The sequence below is a fragment of the Columba livia genome, chromosome 2 (genome assembly GCF_036013475.1).
Source record: "Columba livia isolate bColLiv1 breed racing homer chromosome 2, bColLiv1.pat.W.v2, whole genome shotgun sequence".
Lineage (NCBI taxonomy): Eukaryota > Metazoa > Chordata > Aves > Columbiformes > Columbidae > Columba > Columba livia.
The window spans coordinates 6,074,110-6,095,252 of NC_088603.1; the positions used below are offsets into that span (position 1 = coordinate 6,074,110).

Consider the following 21,143-nt stretch of genomic DNA (forward strand, 5'->3'; position numbering starts at 1 on the left):
CAGGGAGGGCTGTGGGACCTGGAAACTTGCAACTGGAAAAATCATTCCTCATGTTCTCATTTGTACTTGCTGATCTTTCTAGACAGAGGGGGGGTGAAAGGCAAAGCAACAGAGGGAAAAAGACTCTTAAATATTAATCTAAAAATTCAGTCACTTCCTCTTCAATTATTGCCCATAAATCACTCAACTGCTCTGTCTCCTGCTGAAAATATTACGGGTCTCTTGAATTGTAATCGTATTACATCTGACAGCCAACTCCCAACAAGTGGAAAACAAATCATTAACAAAACACTACCCCCCCTCCTTCCTCTGAGAAAACCCCCATCTAGCCAGTAACACAGTAGCTCTGGCTCACTTGCCTTTCTATTTAAACCACTTTGTGCTATGCAGAAACAAAGCTACCCACCTGTTGGTGTCCACCACCTCTGCTGCTGGCACTCCTTTGCAACTCAGCTCCCACCACCAACCCCAGTGAGCTACCGAGCGCCTGAGTCACCTATTAAAAAAGGAAGCTGCAAGCTCAGCACCATTCTCCCGGGCCGCCTGGCCAACCACATGTCATCGGCTTTGCTCCCAAAAATCAGCCGCCCTGAGCAAACACAGCTGCTAAGCAAAGCCCTTTGTGTCACCGTGTGAGCCCCATGGCGGCCCGTGAAGCGGGGGTTGTATAACAGGGCCTGAGATTAGCCAGGGGCTTGCACGGGGCTTGTACAAGCTAGATGGAAAGGGAGAGACCAGTGGTGGAAGTTGTGCCTTGGTCCTGTCCCCCTCCATCGCCCGCCAAAGGGAGAGTTGCTCTGGAGGGTATCCCATGCCAGCCAGCCGAATCTTGCATCCTCCATCACCTGCTCAGTGGTTGCCTGATGTTGCTCCTCTGCAGATCAACTTTGAGTTGGCCACCACAGCTACCGGACCTGACACGTCTCACGCCAGGGAGCACAGATGTGTTGCGTTCTCACCCCTTGGCTGTGCCCAGGTTTGGGTGCTACGAGACATTCAGCCCATCCCATGGTGCAGGACCCTAAACCCAGGACTCAAAGGCTTGCAGGAGCAAAGGGATCTGGATCTTCTTATCACTGGGGAAATCAGGGCAGGGAAACAATGGCTTCTTCACACTGTGAAAGGGATTCTGTTTTTCAAGGGGGTGGAGGTGAACCAACATAGAAATGTTCCTGGGTTTGTAGTGCTCTGACCTGGCTGTTTACTGGGAATTTGGGGCCATTTCTGCTATTCCTCCCTGCCTGAGATAGTTCACGGGTTACCCCCGTGGTCATTACCAGTGGGGACCCCTGACTCAGGCTGTGTGGCTGGACATGTGCCCCCATTCCCACCTGCTTGTCCCTCACGTGCACATCAGTGAAACCTTCATGACTCACTGTCTCCCTCCTGAAGGTGGAAGCCCATCCCTGCACATGAAGACCCCATTTCTGTCTGTGCTTAGATTTGGGAGCTGCGTATGCTGAATCACACCTACCCCATCTTTCTCACAGCTTTGCCCTCCAGATAATTGGTACCCTGACAAAAGGGACTCCTAAATACCAGCACTGCTCCATGACTGGGCTGGGGGAATTTGCACGGATGGGTAAGCACCCATAAAAGCTGGCTGGGAAACCAGTGCTGCCGTTTAATCCAGGAGCCTTGCAGCCCATTGGCAGTGCTCGGTCAGTGGGGAAAGGTTTAAATCTCTGGCCCCAATCCCTGCGCCGGTGGCCCTGGTCCATGGGGAAGCTCTGCCAGAGGAGATGCACATCGAAGTGACATGGGAAGCGGAGCAGCTGCCTCGCTGCCCCGGTTTGGAGGATGCTGAAAGGGTGAGTGGTCCCAGGATGCTTTGGCAAAGGGTGTGTGGGGAAGGGTGGTCCTGGGAGACTGAGGGATTTGAGGGGGGAGAGCATCTCTAGCTATTTCTCATTGGTGTCATGTCCTGCTCTTGAGGCTTTAGTGCATGCTAAAATGTCATGTGCTGTGTTTTCTGAAAGAAGGGGAAAAAAGATGGTACAAGGCTGTGGCAGGGAGCATCGGAGGATTTAGGTGTCATGCAGTAAAGAGTGAGGACCAGTGATACCCTGAAACATCCTGCTTATCCTCATGGGTACTCCCTCCTGACTCCCAGATCGCACACTGTTTGAAAACTGCAGTGTTCTCTTTCATTTTCCGTTCTAGAAAGGAAAGCAAGGGTGTGAAATTCAAGCGTTTTCTTTTTGCCATGGTCTGGTCAATTATGTGACAGAGTGGCAATTGTAAACATTTTGTTTGTTTGTTTGTTTGTTTAGTTTGTTTTTTTAAAGAACTCATCTGGGTTTTGATGGTTTTGGTGTAAGTTACTTTTTATTTATTTATTTATTTATTTTTTGCAACTACATGGGCCAGGAATCAGCCTTTAAAAGTGAGAATTAAGGTCTTCACATGCTCATCAAACTAACTCAGACGTAAAACCACCACTGATCACAGTTAGATAACTAATGCAAATCAGACAAATTTGCAACACTTTTTTTTTTCTGATTCCAAACTTTCATGAGCAGAGCTTCTCTTTTCAAATAAATTTGCACAGCATTGAGTACAATAGATCCTTGATTTGGAGGTGGGGTCATCTGTGGTATAGATAATAAATGTAATGACTAATGCACCTCAAAAAATATAAATCATTCTCTTTTGAAAGGGTGTAAGAAAGATTTTGTAGCGTCTGTAAGCCATATGTTAAAATCACTTGAGCAGCTCTGGTGCATAGAGCTAATATATGAATTCTGGGGTGGGAAATGGGCTGAGAAGTGCCAGAACCAGTTGAAGGCACTAAACAAGTGAAATAAAATAATGTAATTAAAGAACAGCTGTCTTGAAGAGGAAATGAGATTTAAAATAGCATTTCATGCTTTAGGAATTGTCTACTAGGTTGTAGTCAAATAATTGCAGGTGTAAAAAGTTGCATTTCTAAATCTGAAGGGGTGGGAGGAAGGGAAGAAAGCAACAGCTACTGAAGAGTGTCTCATTTCCCAGACTTGAATTTCAAAATCCGATCTCTTTACAATTTCCAGCACCTCTAAAATGAAAGTTCATGGTCTTTAGTCACTTCTCCAAATGTTTCTGGCTCCTCAGTGTCAGCTGGACTTCCCTTTGCAGGAGCAACATCACAACCCTGGGTAATTTGAACAGCTCCTGATAAGAGCTGGGAAAATTTAGCCTCAGGCAGAGCTGAATATCTGCCCCAAGGCAGCTCGAGGCTATTTCTGGGCTTTGCAAAAATCCAGGAATGTGGAGGACTCTATTCCTGGTACCAAAAATGCCAAGAAGCTCTGCTGAGAGACAGCTGCGGGTGACATTGCTGGCTGGGGACGTGTCCTTCCCGAGTGGGCCAGCAGCTGTGGGGCTCTCTGTCCTTGGAGAGGGCCTTCAACATCACCCGGTCCGCTCCCTTGCTTTTGGGATACATAGTGCCGAGACAAGGCGGATGCAGCCCTGCCTACCTGCTCAGCACTGCCTCAGTCTCTGTGTTCCTCGACTGCTTATGAAGGGTTAATAAAAGCTGAGTGGCTGTTAAATAAATAACTCCCCCAGGGCTGTGTATCGCTGGGATCTCAGTATGCAGCGCTGCCCTCTGGTGTGCTGGGGGTCGTGTATCACACACTGTTCTGGTACCCTCCGGAAACTCTTTATCTGTTGTTTGAACAGATTTTCACTGAAATGGTGATTAACACCGCTGCTTGCCGTAGAACAAGAGCTGTTTCTGTTTCACAGAATCACAGACTGGTTGGGGTTGGAAGGGACCTCTGGAGATCATCCAGTCCAACCCACCTGCTCAAGCAGGTTCACCAGAGCAGATCACACAGGAAGGTGTCCAGGTGGGTTTGAATGTCTCCAGAGAAGGAGACTCCACAGCCTCTCTGGGCAGCCTGGGCCGGGCTCTGGCACCTCAAAGGAAAGAAGTTTCTCCTCATAATCAGGTGGAACCTCCTGTGTTTCAGTCTGTGCCCGTTGCCCCTCATCCTGTCATTGAGCACCACTGAACATAGTCTGGTCCATGCTCTTGACACCCACCCTTGAGTTATTTATCAGCATGAATAAGATCCCCAATTTCCCTCTTTCCCTGTTTCACCTGTCGCTAAAAGCTGGCCAGCAGTACTATTTTCCTCCCTAACCCCTCTGCCAAGCTCCACGTCCCCTGCCTGCTCTACTTTCTCCCCTACAGCAACATCTCAGCCCTTGCAGACTGCCATGCGGGATGACCATCTGTGATAGCGGCTTCCCTCCCCCTAATATCCCCTTCCCCAGGGAAAGCAACACCGAGCCACCCACCGGAATAACCTCTGCCTGGGGAGAGGTCTTCTTGGCATGCCACGAATACCAGACCTTTTAAGGGAAACCATCTCTAATCACCACAAAGAGATACCTTGGGAATGTCTGCGCAGGCACAAGCCCTGTGAGCACCACCAGCCACACATCCCACCTGGGATACAGATCATGGCTGGGCTCAGGGCTGTAATGTGCATCTTGAAGCATTTCGTTGACACGCTATGATGTTTACTTGGGGACATTGCATGGATACTACAGAGCTCTGAGGAGCTGTTGAGGCCCTGCCTTTGCTTTCTATTCTTATCTTGGTGTTTCCATGCTGCTGTCAGCTCTTTATCACTGGCAGCCAAGAAATCTTAATACTGTTTTAGAAGAAGCAGCCATAGCAAAATAAATAAATAAATAAAATAGCAGTATCTTTTAAAGAGAAAACCCCAACCCACTTGTAGCTATTGAGTTTCCCTGGCATTTCCACTTATTTCTGAATGAGTCAACTTGCCAATGAGAATTTGGGAGAGGAGAGAAATGGGCGGCTTTAAAAGTAAAATACTGGTTTGGACACTACTTAATGCAGAGATTCCTGCTGCTGTGTTCAAACCAAGTCCTGGGGTTTTTGCTGGTGCTGAAAAAGGCTTTCCATCTTCCTAGCATCAGGGCTTGGGCATCCTGGCCTTGTTACCCCCCAAAAGGAGGCTTTTGTATCCTGCAAAATACTGCATCTATTCAAGGGCTGAAAACAGCCTTTGTAGGATGTTCCTATGAATTTCCATCCATGCTGGATGCCTCGATTTCCACTAGTGGATTATCTACCACTTCACCTGGTCAAGAACATGGGTTTTAATCTTTCGCCCCTTCTCATCAATTGATATTTGTACCCGAGGTACCAACTCCACTTGTTTTTCCCCAAGTCCCTGTTTTTTAATAAAAACCCCAAGGTACTTCAGATATGTTCCAGCAAAGTTTTGAGTGAAAACTGGAGACCTGGAGGGAATAATTTCTGTTGTTCTGGCAGCAGTCAGCAAGATGTGTATCCCAGAAGCAAACCTTAACCACTGCTAAATGCACAAGCAGAAAAATACTACTTTCAGTTTAGGCCATTGGGGTCTGGTCCTTCCCACAGTGACTGGAGTCCTGGCTCTTTTCTGCTGGACATGACACAGACCTTAGAGCTAAAAGGCTTTAGCAGATGGATAAACAGATATGAGACACATTCGTGCACACACTCAGGTGTAGGTTTCTGCTCCGTCTTACAGAATTGCACAGGGTTTTGGAGTTGCTTTCCACCCGTGAGCACAAATAGGGACTGGTATGTCCATATTAATGCTACTAACCCAACAGGCTCCTGAAGCCCTTTATTTAGCTCAGGGTCACAAACACATTTCTCAGCTCTCCCTGGAGCCTGGGAGATAAGAGAGAGGGGGAAAAAATTCCTTCCTTAACTAATCCTACTCTGCCTCCAGATCTCTAGGGATGTGAGAGGAAGAAAAGCTCATTTCCCTCTCAACAGTCTACATTTTGCTGCCTGCTATCTACTTTCTACCAGTTCTGAACATGGTTTTGATCTGGAACCCCACGGCATCCATCTGGCTTCCCAAATCCTTGTAAAGAGTTTTTCCCCTGTTGCTAGTCATGGTGACCTGAGTCACAATACCTAACAGTATTTTTTGGGAGAGAGCAGACACTCAGAGCTGGCCCCATTAATTTAAAACTCAAAGCTAGGAACTTGGATATTTCATTAAAAGGGGAAAAGCACTAATGTACTACGCTCTGTTTCCACCTTGAACATGCCCAAGCACCTGAGATGATGGTGCTGAACCAGATCAAAACCTCCATCTGTGGAGCACGGAGACAGCACCTTCTGCAGCAGAGGGTGGGATTTACCAAGCTTTGGACCAACAAAATCAAATCCACAGCTTTCCATGCGCTGCAACACCTCTTTCACAGCACAAGGTGCTAAGGATCCTCATTTGCCCTGCATTTTTACATCACTCCAGGGTTCATATTCACACAACAGTTCGCCCCGCTCTAATCTACCCCAAGATTACTTACAGGGAGGTCTTGGTAGTCCCAACAGCTGTGTCACACCGTAGACAGCCCCAGTGGAAAATCTATGTGAAACTTTCAGCCAGGCAGCCCTTAATGTATCCTATGAGGAGCCTTGCTCCACTTCCCGCACCCCAAGTCCTGTTCACTGCCTCCCAGTGGTCTCTGGCAGCTGGTTTTATCACTGAGCGCTGGGCTATGTTGAGAGGATGAACCACTTGGTCTATTTTTAGGGAAGAGTGAAATTGCTATTCCACCAGGCTGAGTCAATCATAAGTTCTAGCAATCCTACACGGAGGCTGGGAAAGTCTGGGGGCCTGGCTTATTTTCAGCACTTATATTCACTCAAAATACCCCTGGTGTAACCCAGTACAGGACAGGGGATGCTTCCAGGCAGTGGTGCAATGGGGAAAAGGCATTTCCCTGACTCACTGTCATGTCCTTGGGTAGTGATCTGCATGACCAAGCCCTCTTTGCCTTTGGCCACCACCAAAGTTTTAAGGGAAAAGCTGGGAAGGCGACAGGTATTAGCTGCATTTTTCTAGTTTCCTATTTCCTTATCAGTTCCACTATTTTAGAACTAAGAAAAAAAAAAAATAGAAAAGTGAGGGGAAGCATAATATGCCAAAATGGATGATGGAAATATCTGCTTTATGGTCAGCTGGGAATTAACCTATTCTTGCAGTTCCTCTGTTGGCAATGTGGTGACGGCTCTGGGTGATGTTTGGAGAGGGATAATGATAAAGCACTCAGCCCTGGAGGGGTCTCGATGCCCTCAAAGCTCAGCTGGGTAATGGCTGCTATTTTTAGCATATTAATGGTGGGTACAACTGTGTGCCAGAGCTGGGGACCCAGGCCTGGCCATACTGATTTACAAATACAGGCTGGGATAACGATACGGGTGAAGCACCCAGTGATGTTTGAATCAGGTCCAGCTGCTGGCTCTTTGGTTTACTTTTCTGACACCTTTAGAGAACATAGGCTTGAGCAAATCACTATGTGGTGATGAAAGAAGATGTGGGTTGGCTATGCCAGTACCAGAAGTCACCATTCCCTGAGATAAAACACTCACCCAGAAGTGCTTAGGATCACGAAACACAGGGCAAGGGCCACAAGAGACCCATGCTCAGTCCCACCCTTGTACCCTCCCAGACCATGCCCATGTAGGACAATGGGACAATATGGGACCACAGCAATGTGGGAGAGAGTTGCATGGATGTGAGCTGTGCTGGACCACATGGTCTGGGGGCAAAAATCTTATCTATTTTATCTGCCAGCGCAAAAGCTGTCTTCGCCTTCCTGTGTCCCAATGCGTCAGAAAAAATACAGGGTATGGGTACTTGCAGAAGGTCTTTCAGCCGATGTGTTTGCACAGTGAGTAGTACAGGGACATCTTCATTTCAGCTGAGCTCATTGGGCATATAATAATGTCAGGAGCGTTGTGATGAGTAGGTGAAGCATGACCGTGGTCCTCAAAGGGGGTCCATGTTCTTTGCTCCAAAGGGCCAAGGAACTTGCCACCAATCATAGAACCATAGAATCATTTTGGTTTGAAGCGACCCTCGAGATTATTGTGTCCAACCATTAACCAACACTGGCACTAAACCATGTCCTTAAGAACCTCATCTACGTGTGTTTAAACACCTCCAGGGATGGTGACTCAGACATTTTCCTGGGCAACTGGTTTGAGACACTTAGGTTTTTTGATTCCCTCTGCCTGAATACCATTGGTGGAGTTTTACAGGGTTGTTTGGTGGAGCAGTGGCCCTTCTCTTTCCCCTGTAGGTCTGCAGTCCTCAGTCCCTGGAGAGGATGCCACATGTCAGCCAGGCTGCAGTTCAGCTTGCCATGAGGTTTCCTTACCATCATCACATCACATCACATCACATCACATCACATCACATCACATCACATCACATCACATCAATCATCACACACACCCAACTCCAGATGACCATCTCCTGTCACTGAGGCTCCTGAAAGGGCCCAGCTCCTCCCTACCATAGCTCAGTTTCTTTAAACATCCGTCAAGGCTACAAATTACCAGTCCCCTGCTGTCTGTGTTAAGCCCAGTGTCTAGGAAGACCACTACCCTTCCCTTTGAAGTGGTCTCTGCTTTCTTTGTTCCTTCCTCCAATAAAAGAGGGTCAGAAAAAAAAGCTGGAGCATTGTTTCCATCTCTGGACCCCTCAGCACAGGACAGACATGGACCTGTTGAGAGGGGCCAGAGGAGCCACAGGAATGACCTGAGGCTGGAACAGCTCTGCTGGGAGGACAGGCTGAGAGAGTTGGGGTGTTCAGCTGGAGAAGAGAAGCTCCAGGGAGACCTTATTGTGGCCTTTCGATGCTTAAAAGGGGCCTGTGAGAAAGATGGGGACAGACTTTTTAGCAGGGCCTGTTGTGATAGGACAAGGGGTGATGGTTTTAAACTAAAGGAGGGAGACCCAGGCTGGACATGAAGAAGAAATGTTGACAATGAGGTTGGTAAAACACTGGCTCAAGTTGGCCAGAGAGGTGGTGGATGCCCCATCCCTGGAGACATCCCAGGCCAGGCTGGATGGGGCTCTGAGCAACCTGATCTGGGTGAAGATGTCCCTGCTCATGGCAGGGGTGGCGCTGGATGAGCTTTGGAGGTCCCTTCCAACCCAAACTATTCCATGATTCTATGATCTTGAGGATGGGGGGAAATACACCCACCCTTTTTAGAGGTGCATGCTGAGGAGATTGTACATTGTGAGCAAGGCAGCACTGAGCAGCTTAGGCAGCACAGACCAAGTCCTGAGTGTATCCCATGATGTGGAGCAGGAAAGTGAGGGATGTTGCAGGACTTTGATCACGAGCCAGGCTGTGAGTCAGGCTGGAGGTGGTGGGGGTGTCAGCAAACAATCACCCCCTCAAGGAGCATGAACCGGGTGGCAGGGGTGGCAGCAAACAGAGAGGCAGGCTGGGGACAGAGGTATCTTATTTATCCTATATGGGTAGAGGGGCATAAAAGCAAGAGGTGAAGGGCAGAGCATATCAGCACAGTCAGCAGCTCATGATAGGTGTGCATGTGTGTGTTCCTTGTAGTGTACATGTGCCCAGCAGGAACACACAGAGTGCATGCTTACATTTATGCGGAGCTCTCTCTTCATCTGATACATTTAATTGCCTGTCTGTCTGTCAGTTTTGGGCCCCTCACAACAAGAAAGACCTCGAGGTACTAGAGTGAGTTCAGAGAAGGGTGACAGGGGAAAGATGGCACTTGCTTCTGCTCCTTCTTTCTGTGATGTGAGGTCAGGTGGGGCAGATGCTTAAACACCCCAGGTTTCCCTCCTGGCTGAGTCGCAGAGGCACAAAGTGCTTGGAGCTGGACTGACTGACCACTTAAAGCAGTCCTGACATTCAACTGCTGCTTGTCACACTGTTGAAACACAACTGCTGAAAGGGAAATGAGCTTTTAAGGATTATTTTGACTGGAGCCCCTATTGTTGCCATTGCCTTAGCTGCCTTGAACTCAGAGCTGTCTGCAGCACCAGCGCAGCCTTTTATCTTAAATCACCATTTCCCCCACTGCCTTTCAGATCTTTACAGTTTACAAGTGATGTGCTCCCAAACCTTTCCGCTGAACGGGGCATGTTAGCTGCAAGTCTCTGGGACATGGAGAGATGGAAGGCAACAGGCAACTTCCACTGCTGGAGCTGAGACACAGTGTCCGGCGGCTGCTCTGCAGCAGCATCCTTGCAGAGACCAGTGGTGGAATTGAAGTGGGACAGGGACATTGTCGCTAGATGGCACCGCACCCCCTTGCAGGAGAAAGGGTGCTACAGGGAGGAGGGGAAAAACCATCCCCTGCCAAGCAAGCGTTGTAATCAAAGCTGGGTCTCCCTGCACGCAGGATGGGGGAGTCCACCGTTTGCTGCCCTCTCCTTCGCCTCCTCTCCTTGCTTTGAAAATTCCCCGTGAACAGAGTTCGAAATGAATACAGAATAGAAAGTGGAAGGGGGAGGAGGGAATTAAATGCATTTCGGAGGGTGTCTGGACGCTCTGCAATTTGCAGTCACGTCAGGCTCCTGTTTCATCTTTTCCTCTGTACTGAAGTAACATTCTCATATGCCCTTCAGCTGAAAGCACTGAATAATGGAGCTATATTAATACATACATGCACAAGCATATGTATGCGTGTGAGCTGGGGAAATGGCACGCCCGCACGCATGCCCCTCTTTTCTCTTTCTTGGCCCTGATTTTCCATTCTCTGGTTGCCAAAATTCATCTATAAGTTGTTAATTTTTCAACCCACAGTACTCAGGAGACTCTACCTGCAGCAAATTAGTTGGTGCCTTCTCCTCTTTAATATTAAATGACTCAAGCTTTCAACCATTTTCCTTTGGGGAAAGCAGTTCCTCGAGTTACCATCTTTCTTCACAGGAAGTATTTTGTTCTATCATGTCAGTCTTCCACTGCTCAATTTAATCTCATTACTGCCAACTATAGCCTCTTGGACCTCTTTAATTAGTGACTTGGTGATGTCTTTGGTGACAGCTTCCTCCAGATCATCTGATATTGTCAGTGTGGCCGAGGATGTAGTCTAGCTGGTTTAGCTGCCTGGGAATATATAAGGGAATATAAGAGATATAGCAGCCTTCTCTTTGAGCAATGCTCAGGATGTCACCAGCGTCTCAGAAGTGACTACGCCATTCTGGAAGGAGGTGCTTTGGCTTTGTGTGTGGTTATTCAGCTCTGAACTGATGCATGGACATGTTTTGAGTACAGGTCTTATAAGAATCAGATGAGAGAACTGGGGGTTTAGCCTGGAGAAAAGGAGGCTGAGGGGAGACCTTATTGCTGTCTATAACTTCCTGAAAGGAGGTTGTATCATGGAGGAGGTTGCTCTCTTTTCCCAATCAGCAACTGATAAGATGAGAGGAAATGGCCCCAAGCAGTGCCAGGGGAGGTTTAGGTTGAATATTAGGAAGAATTTCTTCCCAGAAAGGGCTGTCAGGCATTGGAACAAGGCTGCTCAGGGCAGTGGTGGAGTCACCATCCCTTGAGGTGTTTAAAAGAGGCACAAATGAGGTTCTTAGGGACATGGTTTAGTGCCAGTATTGGGTTAATGTTTGGGCTCAATGATCTTAAGGGTCTCTTCCAACCAAATTATTCTATGTGTTTGCTTATAAGACAAATGCCAATCAACAGTGTCTTGGACACTTCCAAGCTGTTGTCCTTCTTATCATAGCATCCCAGACCTGAGAACCATGATCTGTGATTTACCTTACAACATTGTGTGGTATCAAACTGCTCAACCTTGCCTTCCCCATCCCATGTCACTGCATTGGCTGGGTGTCCCCTCCGTAGTCCTTTGGGAAGGGCTGTGGGGCAGTCCCTGGGTGATGGTGAGGAGACTCCTCTAGAAGACCTGCCCTGGTCACTGCTGTGGCTCATGGAGCACTGACGTCTCGCTTCACGGGAGTGACCAAGCACAGCACAGGTATAGTCCCAGACACATCTTGCCCCAGAAGAGATATGGGGCAGCTGGTTCCTGGACTTTTTCTGGGAGGCATTACAACTGCCGTCTCTGAGAAAATCCAGTACCTAAATCAGAGCTCAGTCTCATATTCCCAGACACATCTTGTCCCAGAAGAGATATGGAACAGTCGGTTCCTGGACTTTTTTAGGAAGCATTACAACTGACTCTGAACAAATCCAGCACCTACATCAGAGGTTGTTGTAATATTCCCAGCTCCCTGGTTGCAATTTCCTCCCTAGAAGGACCCCACACCATGAAAACCATATCCCTGACGAAGAAGCGATGCTGGAGATGACATAAGTCTTTGTAATTACAAGGCCTTCGAGTCAGGGGCTGGAGAGTGGGGTAAGGCTCTAAGATAGACCATGATTCATAATTTTCCAGCCAGAGGAAAAGATATTTCTCATGCTGTAAAAGGCACACTGCAGCTAATACTATTATCGTGTTCAGCAAGATAGCACAGTGACTTCACATGCTGTGATATTAAGAAAAAAATATCCCAGCAATGCTGTGGAAACTTCATCTCCTTCATTCATCTGTGTGTTCATGTAAAAGACCTCTTTTCCCATGCAGCTGGATAATTAAATACAGTGTCTCAAATCCAGGCAGCGTGTGATTTTTAAGTTTGTTTGTTTGTTTCTTTTCCTCTTGTGTGAAAGAAAAGTAAGACATGGAAAGGAAAGAGAACAAACCCTAGTTAGATGGGGTATGGGGTCTCTTGATTCCTGACCCAGGTGCAAAGCAGGCAGGATGGTCCCCTGGCCTCAAATCCAGTCATCATGGGATTTTTGTAGAGCTGTTCCTTTCTGCCCTAAACCTTCCTGACATCTAAGTTTGATAAAATTCTACCCTTTCCCATGCAAAACTTCAGCTTGGATCTCTCACTGTTCACAGATGCCTCTTGCGTTGAAATATCCCTGACCTGCTTTAGTCCCGATGATATCATAGCATTAGGGATCACTTACAAGTCCTATCTTAAGCCAAGGATGACTGTGTTACATACACCACCACTGCCAAATTCCAAAAGGAGCCCAGCCAAATCTCCTTAGTTAGGTACAAAGAAACCTCTCTCTTTTCCTATCCTCAAGGCTGAGGTGCAGGGAGATATGATTCAATCTCAAATTAAACATGGACACACTTCTTTCTTGGTGTTTAATACCAGCTATTTTTACATGCTGGGGTAACAGCCCAGGGAGAGTCAGCGTGGCTCTGTGGACTCATCTCTGGCCCAGATCCCAGCTGTGCTGGGATTTGCCAGCTTTCTGCAATGGGATTGATCAGGGCTGGAAGGGATTTGGCTGCAGTCATGGGGTCATCTGCTCTCTGCAGTCCCTTATCCTTGGCCACACTCCTGCATGGACAGTCCTGGCAGTAACCACACCATTCCCAGCCAGAATCCACCCATCAGTATTTGCTACGGGATTACAAGGGAAATACCACATCGTGCAAGGACCAAGTAGACCCTTACCAGTTGCAACTATAGAGCTGGCAGTAAAGTACAAATGATTACCGGTAACCAAAATAAATCCAACTCACAGCTTCTGCCCGCGGCTGAGTCATCAGCTGTATCTGGCACCGAGGAGATGATGGCCTGTCTGTCACGGGACAGCTTCCCATCCTGTGTGGGAATGACAGAGGGTAAACAGGTAAATTCCAATAAAGAGAGAGCAATTGCACATAGCTCCAATGTGGGGAAGGTGACTGCACCAGACGCTTTCCAGAGGCAAAGGTGGCCCTGACGGATTTTTTAGCAGGGCCTGTTGTGATAGGATAAGGGGTGATGGTTTTAAGCTAAAGGAGGGGAGATCCAGGGCAGACATGAGGGAGAAATTTTTTTACATAGAGGGTGGTAAAACCCTGGCCCAGGTTGCCCAGAGAGGTGGTGGATGAACCATCCCTGGAGACATCCCAGGCCAGGCTGGACGGGGCTCTGAGCAACCTGATCTGGTGAAGATGTCCCTGCTCATGGCAGGGGTGGCACTGGATGAGCTTTGGAGGTCTCTCTTCCAACCCAAACTATTCTATGATTGCCTGCACATACTGTATGTGGTTTGGAATTTTTTGCTTTAGACCTGACACAGCCTTGGTTTTACTCTGTTCTTTCTGAGGACAGTGCTTCACAACTTTTTGGCCCATTTCTTTTTCCAGAGCCAAGTAGTCTTTTCTCTACCCATCTTTGCATTTGAGGCCACCACTGCTGCTCTTTCAGGGTCAGGATTATCCATCCATTTTCTTTACCTGCTCCCACAACGATTTCAGTGTCTCAAATCCAGTAACAATTTGTGTTGCCCTTTACTGTACTCCCAGGGAAGGGATCTGTCCCTCCTGTAGAGCAGTAGCCACTGGGGTGGTATTATAAATTGTGAGATGGACATGACTGTTTCTGATAGGATCTCATCCATAATTAATAATCCAGATGCTAAAGACTATGGGCGTCTCTAGTTTCCTTAATGTAGGTGTCTCTCTAATCTAGGCTGACCATTCCTACTAACTTATTCCCATCAGGAAAAGGACCATTGCAGGGAGTAGTTTGTTGAACACATGGCCTGTGCCAATGATACCATTAAATGGGATTAGACATAAACTATGTGGGAGCACAAAAAGAAAGGTGGGTGTCTGGATTGAGAGGACTGGGCCAAGGAGGTGTGTTGTTGTGTCTGGGTAAAGTAACAGGGCTGGAAGGAAGTCTAAGCCTTAGATGATTATGAATTTGTGCTTACTTGTAGATTTGTCTGGTTCCAGTCATTGTTAGCAGCTTGCATGAATGGACCCTAATATCCATTTCCAGCTCCTTTTGTGCTTTAATATTTAATAGTAGAGCCACATCTACTTTCTACTTGTTATAGACCATTGTACTCCTTTTCCACTGGAAGCTGTGGAACCTGGCCCAAGGGGAACCCAGCATGTGTTTGAGGCTCTAGTGGTGTGTCTGCAGCTTTTACTAATACAGAAAAGAGGTGGCCTCCATGTCACAGGGAGGTGACGTGCCAAGGACACTTCTGCTGTAGGCTTTGTTGCTCCCCTTCACCACATTTTGGAGCAAGCCTTATCCTGATGGTAGCTTTGTTGTTACAATGTGGGGCCCCTGTAAACCTGGTCCTCCTCCCCTAACCATGGAAGGTTAGGCTTACACAGGGCAGACTCCATGCCGAAGGATTGATGTCAGTGGATAATGAAGCACCACCATGAAGCCCAAACACTTTTAAGGATGACTCTGGACACCCAAAGAAAATAAATTCCAGGAGCTTTCAAAGAAGAACACCTACTAACCTTTGCAGGAGACTCCTTCCATTTAATGGTTCCAGGGCTCCATTGTTCTTTCCTCTGGATGCTCTGAAGAGAGGAAGGGAAGGGTGGGTCTCTATGGGGTTTGCTCTCCATGCTCAGGGATTGGATTGTTGCCAAGATTCTGGCATCAGCCTCCTTCTTCCTCAAAATGCCATTGGGAGATGGTGTTTTCAGTGGAGCAAAATGTAAACTCTTACACCGTGGAGTGGCTTTAGGAATGTCAAAGCTGGTCTGGAGACCTCTGAGATTCTTTGTTGGGACACTGATGTTAGGGATAGGAAGATCCTCTGTGGACTTGGTCAAGCACACATCACTGAGATGACTTTGAGATAAGGTACAGCTTTTCCCCAATGGACTGACATTAGTCTGTGATAGATATCTTCTCTCCATGAGCTAAAAAAACCCAAACAAACATCAAAATCGGCTCATATCTAACTTCAAAAATAAATATTCTGAAATTTTCAGTTCCTGCTCTTCTACTCCAAGCATCGCATCTGTTGACCTTCTGACTTTTCGTGATGAAAGAGTGTCCTATCACTTTATGCTCCATGTTCTCTGGAGTAAGTGTCAGGGACACTATCTAAACACACTCTAGCGCTTTTTGAAGTGTGGAAGAAGTTTCTGTCTTGCTTATTTCTAGTGCATCCTCCTGACTTGCCCATGGTCATGCAAGGAAGCCTTGGAGTAGAAGAAATATGACCACTGGTTGCCTTCCCTCTTGGATTGTTTTTTTATCCCTGTCTCCATCTTTTGCCTCTAGGAAATTGTGTTTCCAAACAGTCAGAAAATCCCCATCTTTGTCATTTAATAGGAAACTGCCAGGTTCGTCTTAAAAACCTGGACTGGAAATGAAAATTTTCAGATTCTGCCTTTTTTTAAAAAGAGGTGCAATTCAGCTTTCTCTGGTCAGTGAGAACCAACCTTGTCTTTGACAGGGAAACTGGATGAAGACCAGAGTATGTGGCTTCCAGTGTGTGATTTTATCATTGTTATTTCAGGTTGTAAGAGGCCCAGCATGCAAACGCAAAGCTGAGAATGCACCTTTTGCCAATGAGTTTGCAATCAAAGTACGCTATAGGGACACTGGTAGGTGGGAGGTGCACCTTTGCCATGATGTGAGAACAGTAGTCACAGCTTCTAGTTAGGGGGGGAATTCAGTTTAAAGGGCTGAAATGTAGACATCTAAATGTAACTGTGATCAAAATTTACTTGTGAACTTGATGTCTAAGTCCCATTAGAGTAAAAAGAAGCAAGAAAGTGATTTCTGCACCCTAGGGTAGATAGATTTCCTTGGTAGGTGCTTAGTATGATTTGAGACAGGGTAACCTCCAAAACCTCCAGATGTTGGTGCAGAAGGACAGAGATGACTCAGTGTCATATCTGTCAGCCTAGAGTGACTGTTGGATGCCTTAATGACTTTCTGCACCTTTGGCTCATGCTAGATCCTTCCCTCACTTCTTAACCAGTGCTTAATCCTCTGTCAGGTCCTACGCCTCTTGATGGTCTCCTGTTAGACTCTACCCCTACAATTCATTAACTCCAGAGCAATCTGAATGTTACATATCAAGGCTTCATCCCATCCTGGAGTATCTTATATATGTCAGTCCATCTGTGCATACTAAACTGGATCTGACCTACCCTGAGATGTCCTCAGAACAGAACCAGATATTGCAAAATAAATCTAGGTTTTTGTTTGCTTCTAACTGCCAAGAACTGGAGCATTATGTTGTTAAGACATGCTCTGTCTCACTTGGTCTGAACCTTTGGCTCTCACCTTGGGACGTTCTTTCTTTGACATGTTGCTTTCACAGTCCAGGATGCTCTGGTACCTGCAGGAAAGACAGGAGGAGATGGCACCTTAATCCCTTCTTAGCCAAAATGTATTTTTTCATACAGTAGACAGGCTCCTTCTGCCTTCCCCTACCCTCTGGAAAGCATCAAACCCAACAGACTTCAAAAGCAATCTTGAAGAGGGATAAAGATGTGAGAATTCCCCCAAAAAGGTCTGGTTTTAGGTTTAATGGACTAGTTCAGTGCCATGCTGCTGGATCTAGTGGGAGCACTCTCCTCCCAAGCTCCATGCAGGTGTGTCCCTGGAGCACCCTGTCTCCAGTGGTGGAGGACTTGTTGGGGTGTTATTTTGGCTGAAAACAGTGTATTATTCCACTTTGCTGATATGTGGCTTGTAGCTGAGGTCAGGTTGTCCAGAAGGTCAATGCATTGTTTATTTATTGAGCTTTAACTTAATGTAAAGGGATTTATCAAATCACTGCCTGATCTAATATAACACCAGTGATAAGTGAGACCTCTCCAGAAGAAACCATCTTCCTTCTCTTCCTCGCTGTAGGGAGTGCAGTTTCAGCTTGCTCCAAAGGCGTTATCAGATAAATGACCATTTACAGTGAAAAGTGACCAAGTTTGGGATATTTGGAACTAAACTGTCCCGAGGGGGAGTTCAAGAGACAGTCTTGACAGCTGCTCTGTCACTCTTACATTGAGGGAGACGCACTTGGGGTACTGCTGCTAATCTTGTTTCACTCTTGGCAGCATTGTGGTCTGATCTCAATTGTATGTTGTAACCAGAAAGGGAATCAACCCTTAAAGGGCTTTGGTTGAAATGTGACTCTCCCTGGAGCATTTTGGTTAGAAACAGTCGAGAGAAACCAAGAAGTGATGAGAAGCCCATACCCTTCTTGTCTCCTCATCAGCTCATCTCTCCAGCATTTGCTGGTTTCCCTTTGCACCTTAGAGGTGATGAAGATTAAAAGCTTTAATTATCCGTCTGGGAATGCTCCAGTAATGGGGGTTGAGGGCAAATTCCTCTGTGTCATTGTTCTTGGCAAGTTTGTCAAGTGAATCTGCTTTTTAAATCAGGACTCTTCTGAGACTAAATAATGCATAATAATATAATAGCTAAGAGCACTTAAGGCAGAAAAGTACTTGCCTTTAGCTTGAGACCTGACATGCTGGGATGCTACACTTGGGAAAGACCTTATCTGAATGAGGTTTCTTCATTATGGAGGTAGGAGAAGAAAAGTCCACCCTTGAAACTACCCCGATCTAAGGTGAACTGCAACCATAGATTAACCGCCCACCTGGCAACCAGTTCAGAGACGGACACAGATTTTCTCAGAGGAACTTCCCTGCGCTCTGGGCTGCTCCTTGGAGAATGGCACAGAAAAGGAAAGGACTGAGCTGGCTTCAGCTTCTCAGTTTTTTCCATGTTCTTGGTCTGCTGGCATCGAAGCAAGAGAACAAAGGTTATGGTGCTGGATGTGAAGATCCAGGGAAAAGAGGCCAAAAATTAGTGCATCCGTCTCCACTCAAGAGATTGATGCATCAGTAAAGGTCTGTGGAACAAACGTCTTCACTGATACATCTGCAAACCTTATCACGTAAATTCACTTTTGAAAAAATAAAATAAGGTTAAAGAAGACACAATTTAAATTAAATTACTCCTAATGCAAGGAATGGGTCATTCCCACCTCTACCTACCACTTTTCTCGTTCTCTTAAATCACCTAGATCATCTCTGTTACAGGGAGAGGGAAAGAACCTGAAGAAGAATTAGCTTTAAATAATTTAGAAATCACTTGATGGAAATTTTGTATACGCATCATTGGTAAAAATTTTCTTATGTTTCCAATGTTGCATAGATCTGAACCAGCTCTGAATTCAGGCAGTGACTGGAGAATTAAGCACCTCTTGGCCTCTTCTGTCAAACGTGTTCTTGTTTTTCAGGCTTCAGAAATGTGCAGCAGAAGTCTCAGGCATTGGATTTGCAGTGACTGATCTGACACTTGGAAGTACATTAGGTCATCTGGGGTTCATTTTCTGAATTTAGACAGAGCTCTAGGGACCTTCAAGTTATATGCAATCGCTCTTTAGTTACTGTCACAGCCATCCAAACTGGGGGATTGTTAGATGCTTGTATTTAAATTCTGAAAGTACTTGTTTTTAGAAACCATGTTGCTTGCAAAATCTGTTTCATAAGCGATTTCTGCTGTACTGGCCTGAATATTAGGTTGTGCCCAAAGCCATCCTCGACCTGTGTTGGGGTGTCCACTTGCAGATGCAGGTTTTCTGGGGTATAGGGCTGTCATTCAGCAACTTGTGAATCTTCACCACCCCTCTCATGCCTTTAAGACATCTGAAATCAAGACCAGCGGGAGGGAGGTAAATTTCTCACTAGTTGCTTTAGAAATTTCCTTTTTTTATTTTCCAGGTCATTTCCCATGATGTTGTAGAAGAGACAGACTTGTTAGATCACAAGCTCCCACCTCCCACAGTCCAGGGATTGTTTCCCATTTTTGCAGTGGTGTCTAATACTAAACAATTGCAGGTGAAGAGCCCCCGAGGGATTTACTCTGTGACAGAATGAGCCTATTAGGAGGGAAATGTTTCCTGATTTTCCATTTATATCCCCCCTTTTCCTTAAATACGGTTCAGGCAGTCGATAGAAATACTCTTCTCAGCCCACCCTGAACAGTTCCCACAATCAGCACAGCATCCCCCAGTTGCTAAGGGTTTACAGGATTTTTTTCTCTTTTATATTAATTCATTCCATCTTCTGTGATCTGGGAGGGTTTTTGTGTAAAATCACTTACATGCTAGAGTGCTTTCCTCCATCCAAGATCTGCCATTTGATAGTCTCCTTGGGGCTCTTCAGTACCACACTGTTGACTCCTTCCTCTCCCCCTTCTTTACAAAACAGGAGGCAAAGTCCCTTGGCAAAGCCGCAATTAAATATTAAAAGCTGATGTGCAAATGGGAATGGTGTGAGTTGGAGAGCTGGCACTGAAGAGGAGAGGAGAAGTCTCCTCCTCGCTCCTGGCAGCCTGTTGCCAATTATTGAGGTCTCATTCTTCCCCGTAAAAACACTGGGTAAATTCAGATCCCAGCTGGGGCATCAATAGCCATCTAGACCCAAAGTTAGATTCTGATTTAGGTGAAAATCTGCTGGAATGCATCTCCCCACCTTGTCTCAGATGGAGCAGAAATGATGTCCTCTGCATGAGGATTTTTAAATGGATTCTTCTGGCATGGGTCACATATTTGTCCTCAGCTTGGCTTGTGGTCCTCTGTGCTTGTGGCTTCTCTGGGGAGGTTTTGCATGAGCCACAGGACAGATTATCTCTCCAGGGTGTTAACAGCTCTAGGGAACACACTGCTCCTCCTGGCAAAAATTAAAGGCCTTAAGGGAGGCAGGATTGGGATGAAATGAATTGAAATACATCACTATTATGGACAACAAAGGGTAGGACTGTCTGAGAGGAACCAATTTAGGCAATGTCTACATGTGATTAAAGTCAGAGTTTGACAAAAGTAACCTATTAACTCTCTAAAAAAGCATCATGGCCACAAACAGAGCCGCTTTTCACCTGATAATAACTGGGTTTCTATGGAGTTCTCTCTGGGGATTTATTCTGCACACTCTGGAAAGTTGACCAAGCAACAAAGCCTGTGCGTGAATAAGAGCAGGTGTGTTGGTTTATAATGAACAAAAAGGGCTACATTTGTCATCAAAAAACTGGAAAATCATTTACCCAGAAATGCCCAAGCTAAGCAAGAAACCTTTGACACGAGGGGTGAGTGAGTTAGGGCAAAGCAGAGATCTGGATAAACAAACTGGCTGTCCCTGTCATTACTTCACAAAATAAAAACTTGCACTTCTCTGTGTGCTCTGATTCAGTTCTTACTAAAACTAAACCTCTGTATTGAGCTTTTATTCCAGCACCTAAAAATGCCTGAGAAACATTAATGATTTTAATTCTCTTTCCTGAGAGTACAGAGCCTCTTCTCATGCTGTCAGCCGTGTTTGTCGCAGCAGCGCCCAAAGACCAGCCTAGAGCACAGCCTTGACTTTGTACATACTCAGTTTTGTGCCAGACTTGAACCCTTTGCCCTTTTCCTGTGCTCCCAGGGTCTCACTGACCTGCTGGATGTTTCCCACTGAACAAGATTCAGTTCTTGGATGCCCTGCACTGTACTGGGAAAATATCGGTGGCTTTAGTAGCTGC

The 21,143-nt window shown here is 46.4% G+C and overlaps 1 protein-coding gene across 8 annotated transcripts in view; it reads right to left on the bottom strand.

The window, feature by feature from the left end:
- XIRP1 (xin actin binding repeat containing 1) overlaps positions 1 to 19,833 on the bottom strand; it is a 36,236-nt gene extending 16,403 nt beyond the window's left edge. The window contains exons 1-6 of one of the 8 annotated variants that reach the window (XM_065050370.1): positions 19,731 to 19,832; positions 19,137 to 19,273; positions 18,220 to 18,356; positions 16,899 to 16,953; positions 15,107 to 15,169; positions 13,373 to 13,454 (exon numbers count right to left, since the gene is read on the bottom strand). In XM_065050370.1, coding sequence (XP_064906442.1) covers positions 13,373 to 13,454; positions 15,107 to 15,169; positions 16,899 to 16,953; positions 18,220 to 18,356; positions 19,137 to 19,226 — 427 coding nt within the window. In that variant the 5' untranslated portion in view covers positions 19,227 to 19,273; positions 19,731 to 19,832. Of the gene's footprint in view, positions 1 to 406; positions 549 to 6,336; positions 6,496 to 13,372; positions 13,455 to 15,106; positions 15,518 to 16,898; positions 16,954 to 18,219; positions 18,360 to 19,136; positions 19,274 to 19,730 lie in introns of those variants that run through there. The other 7 variants (XM_065050365.1, XM_065050366.1, XM_065050372.1 and 4 more) reach the window with 7 other exon arrangements.
- Between the last annotated feature and the right edge of the window lie 1,310 nt (positions 19,834 to 21,143).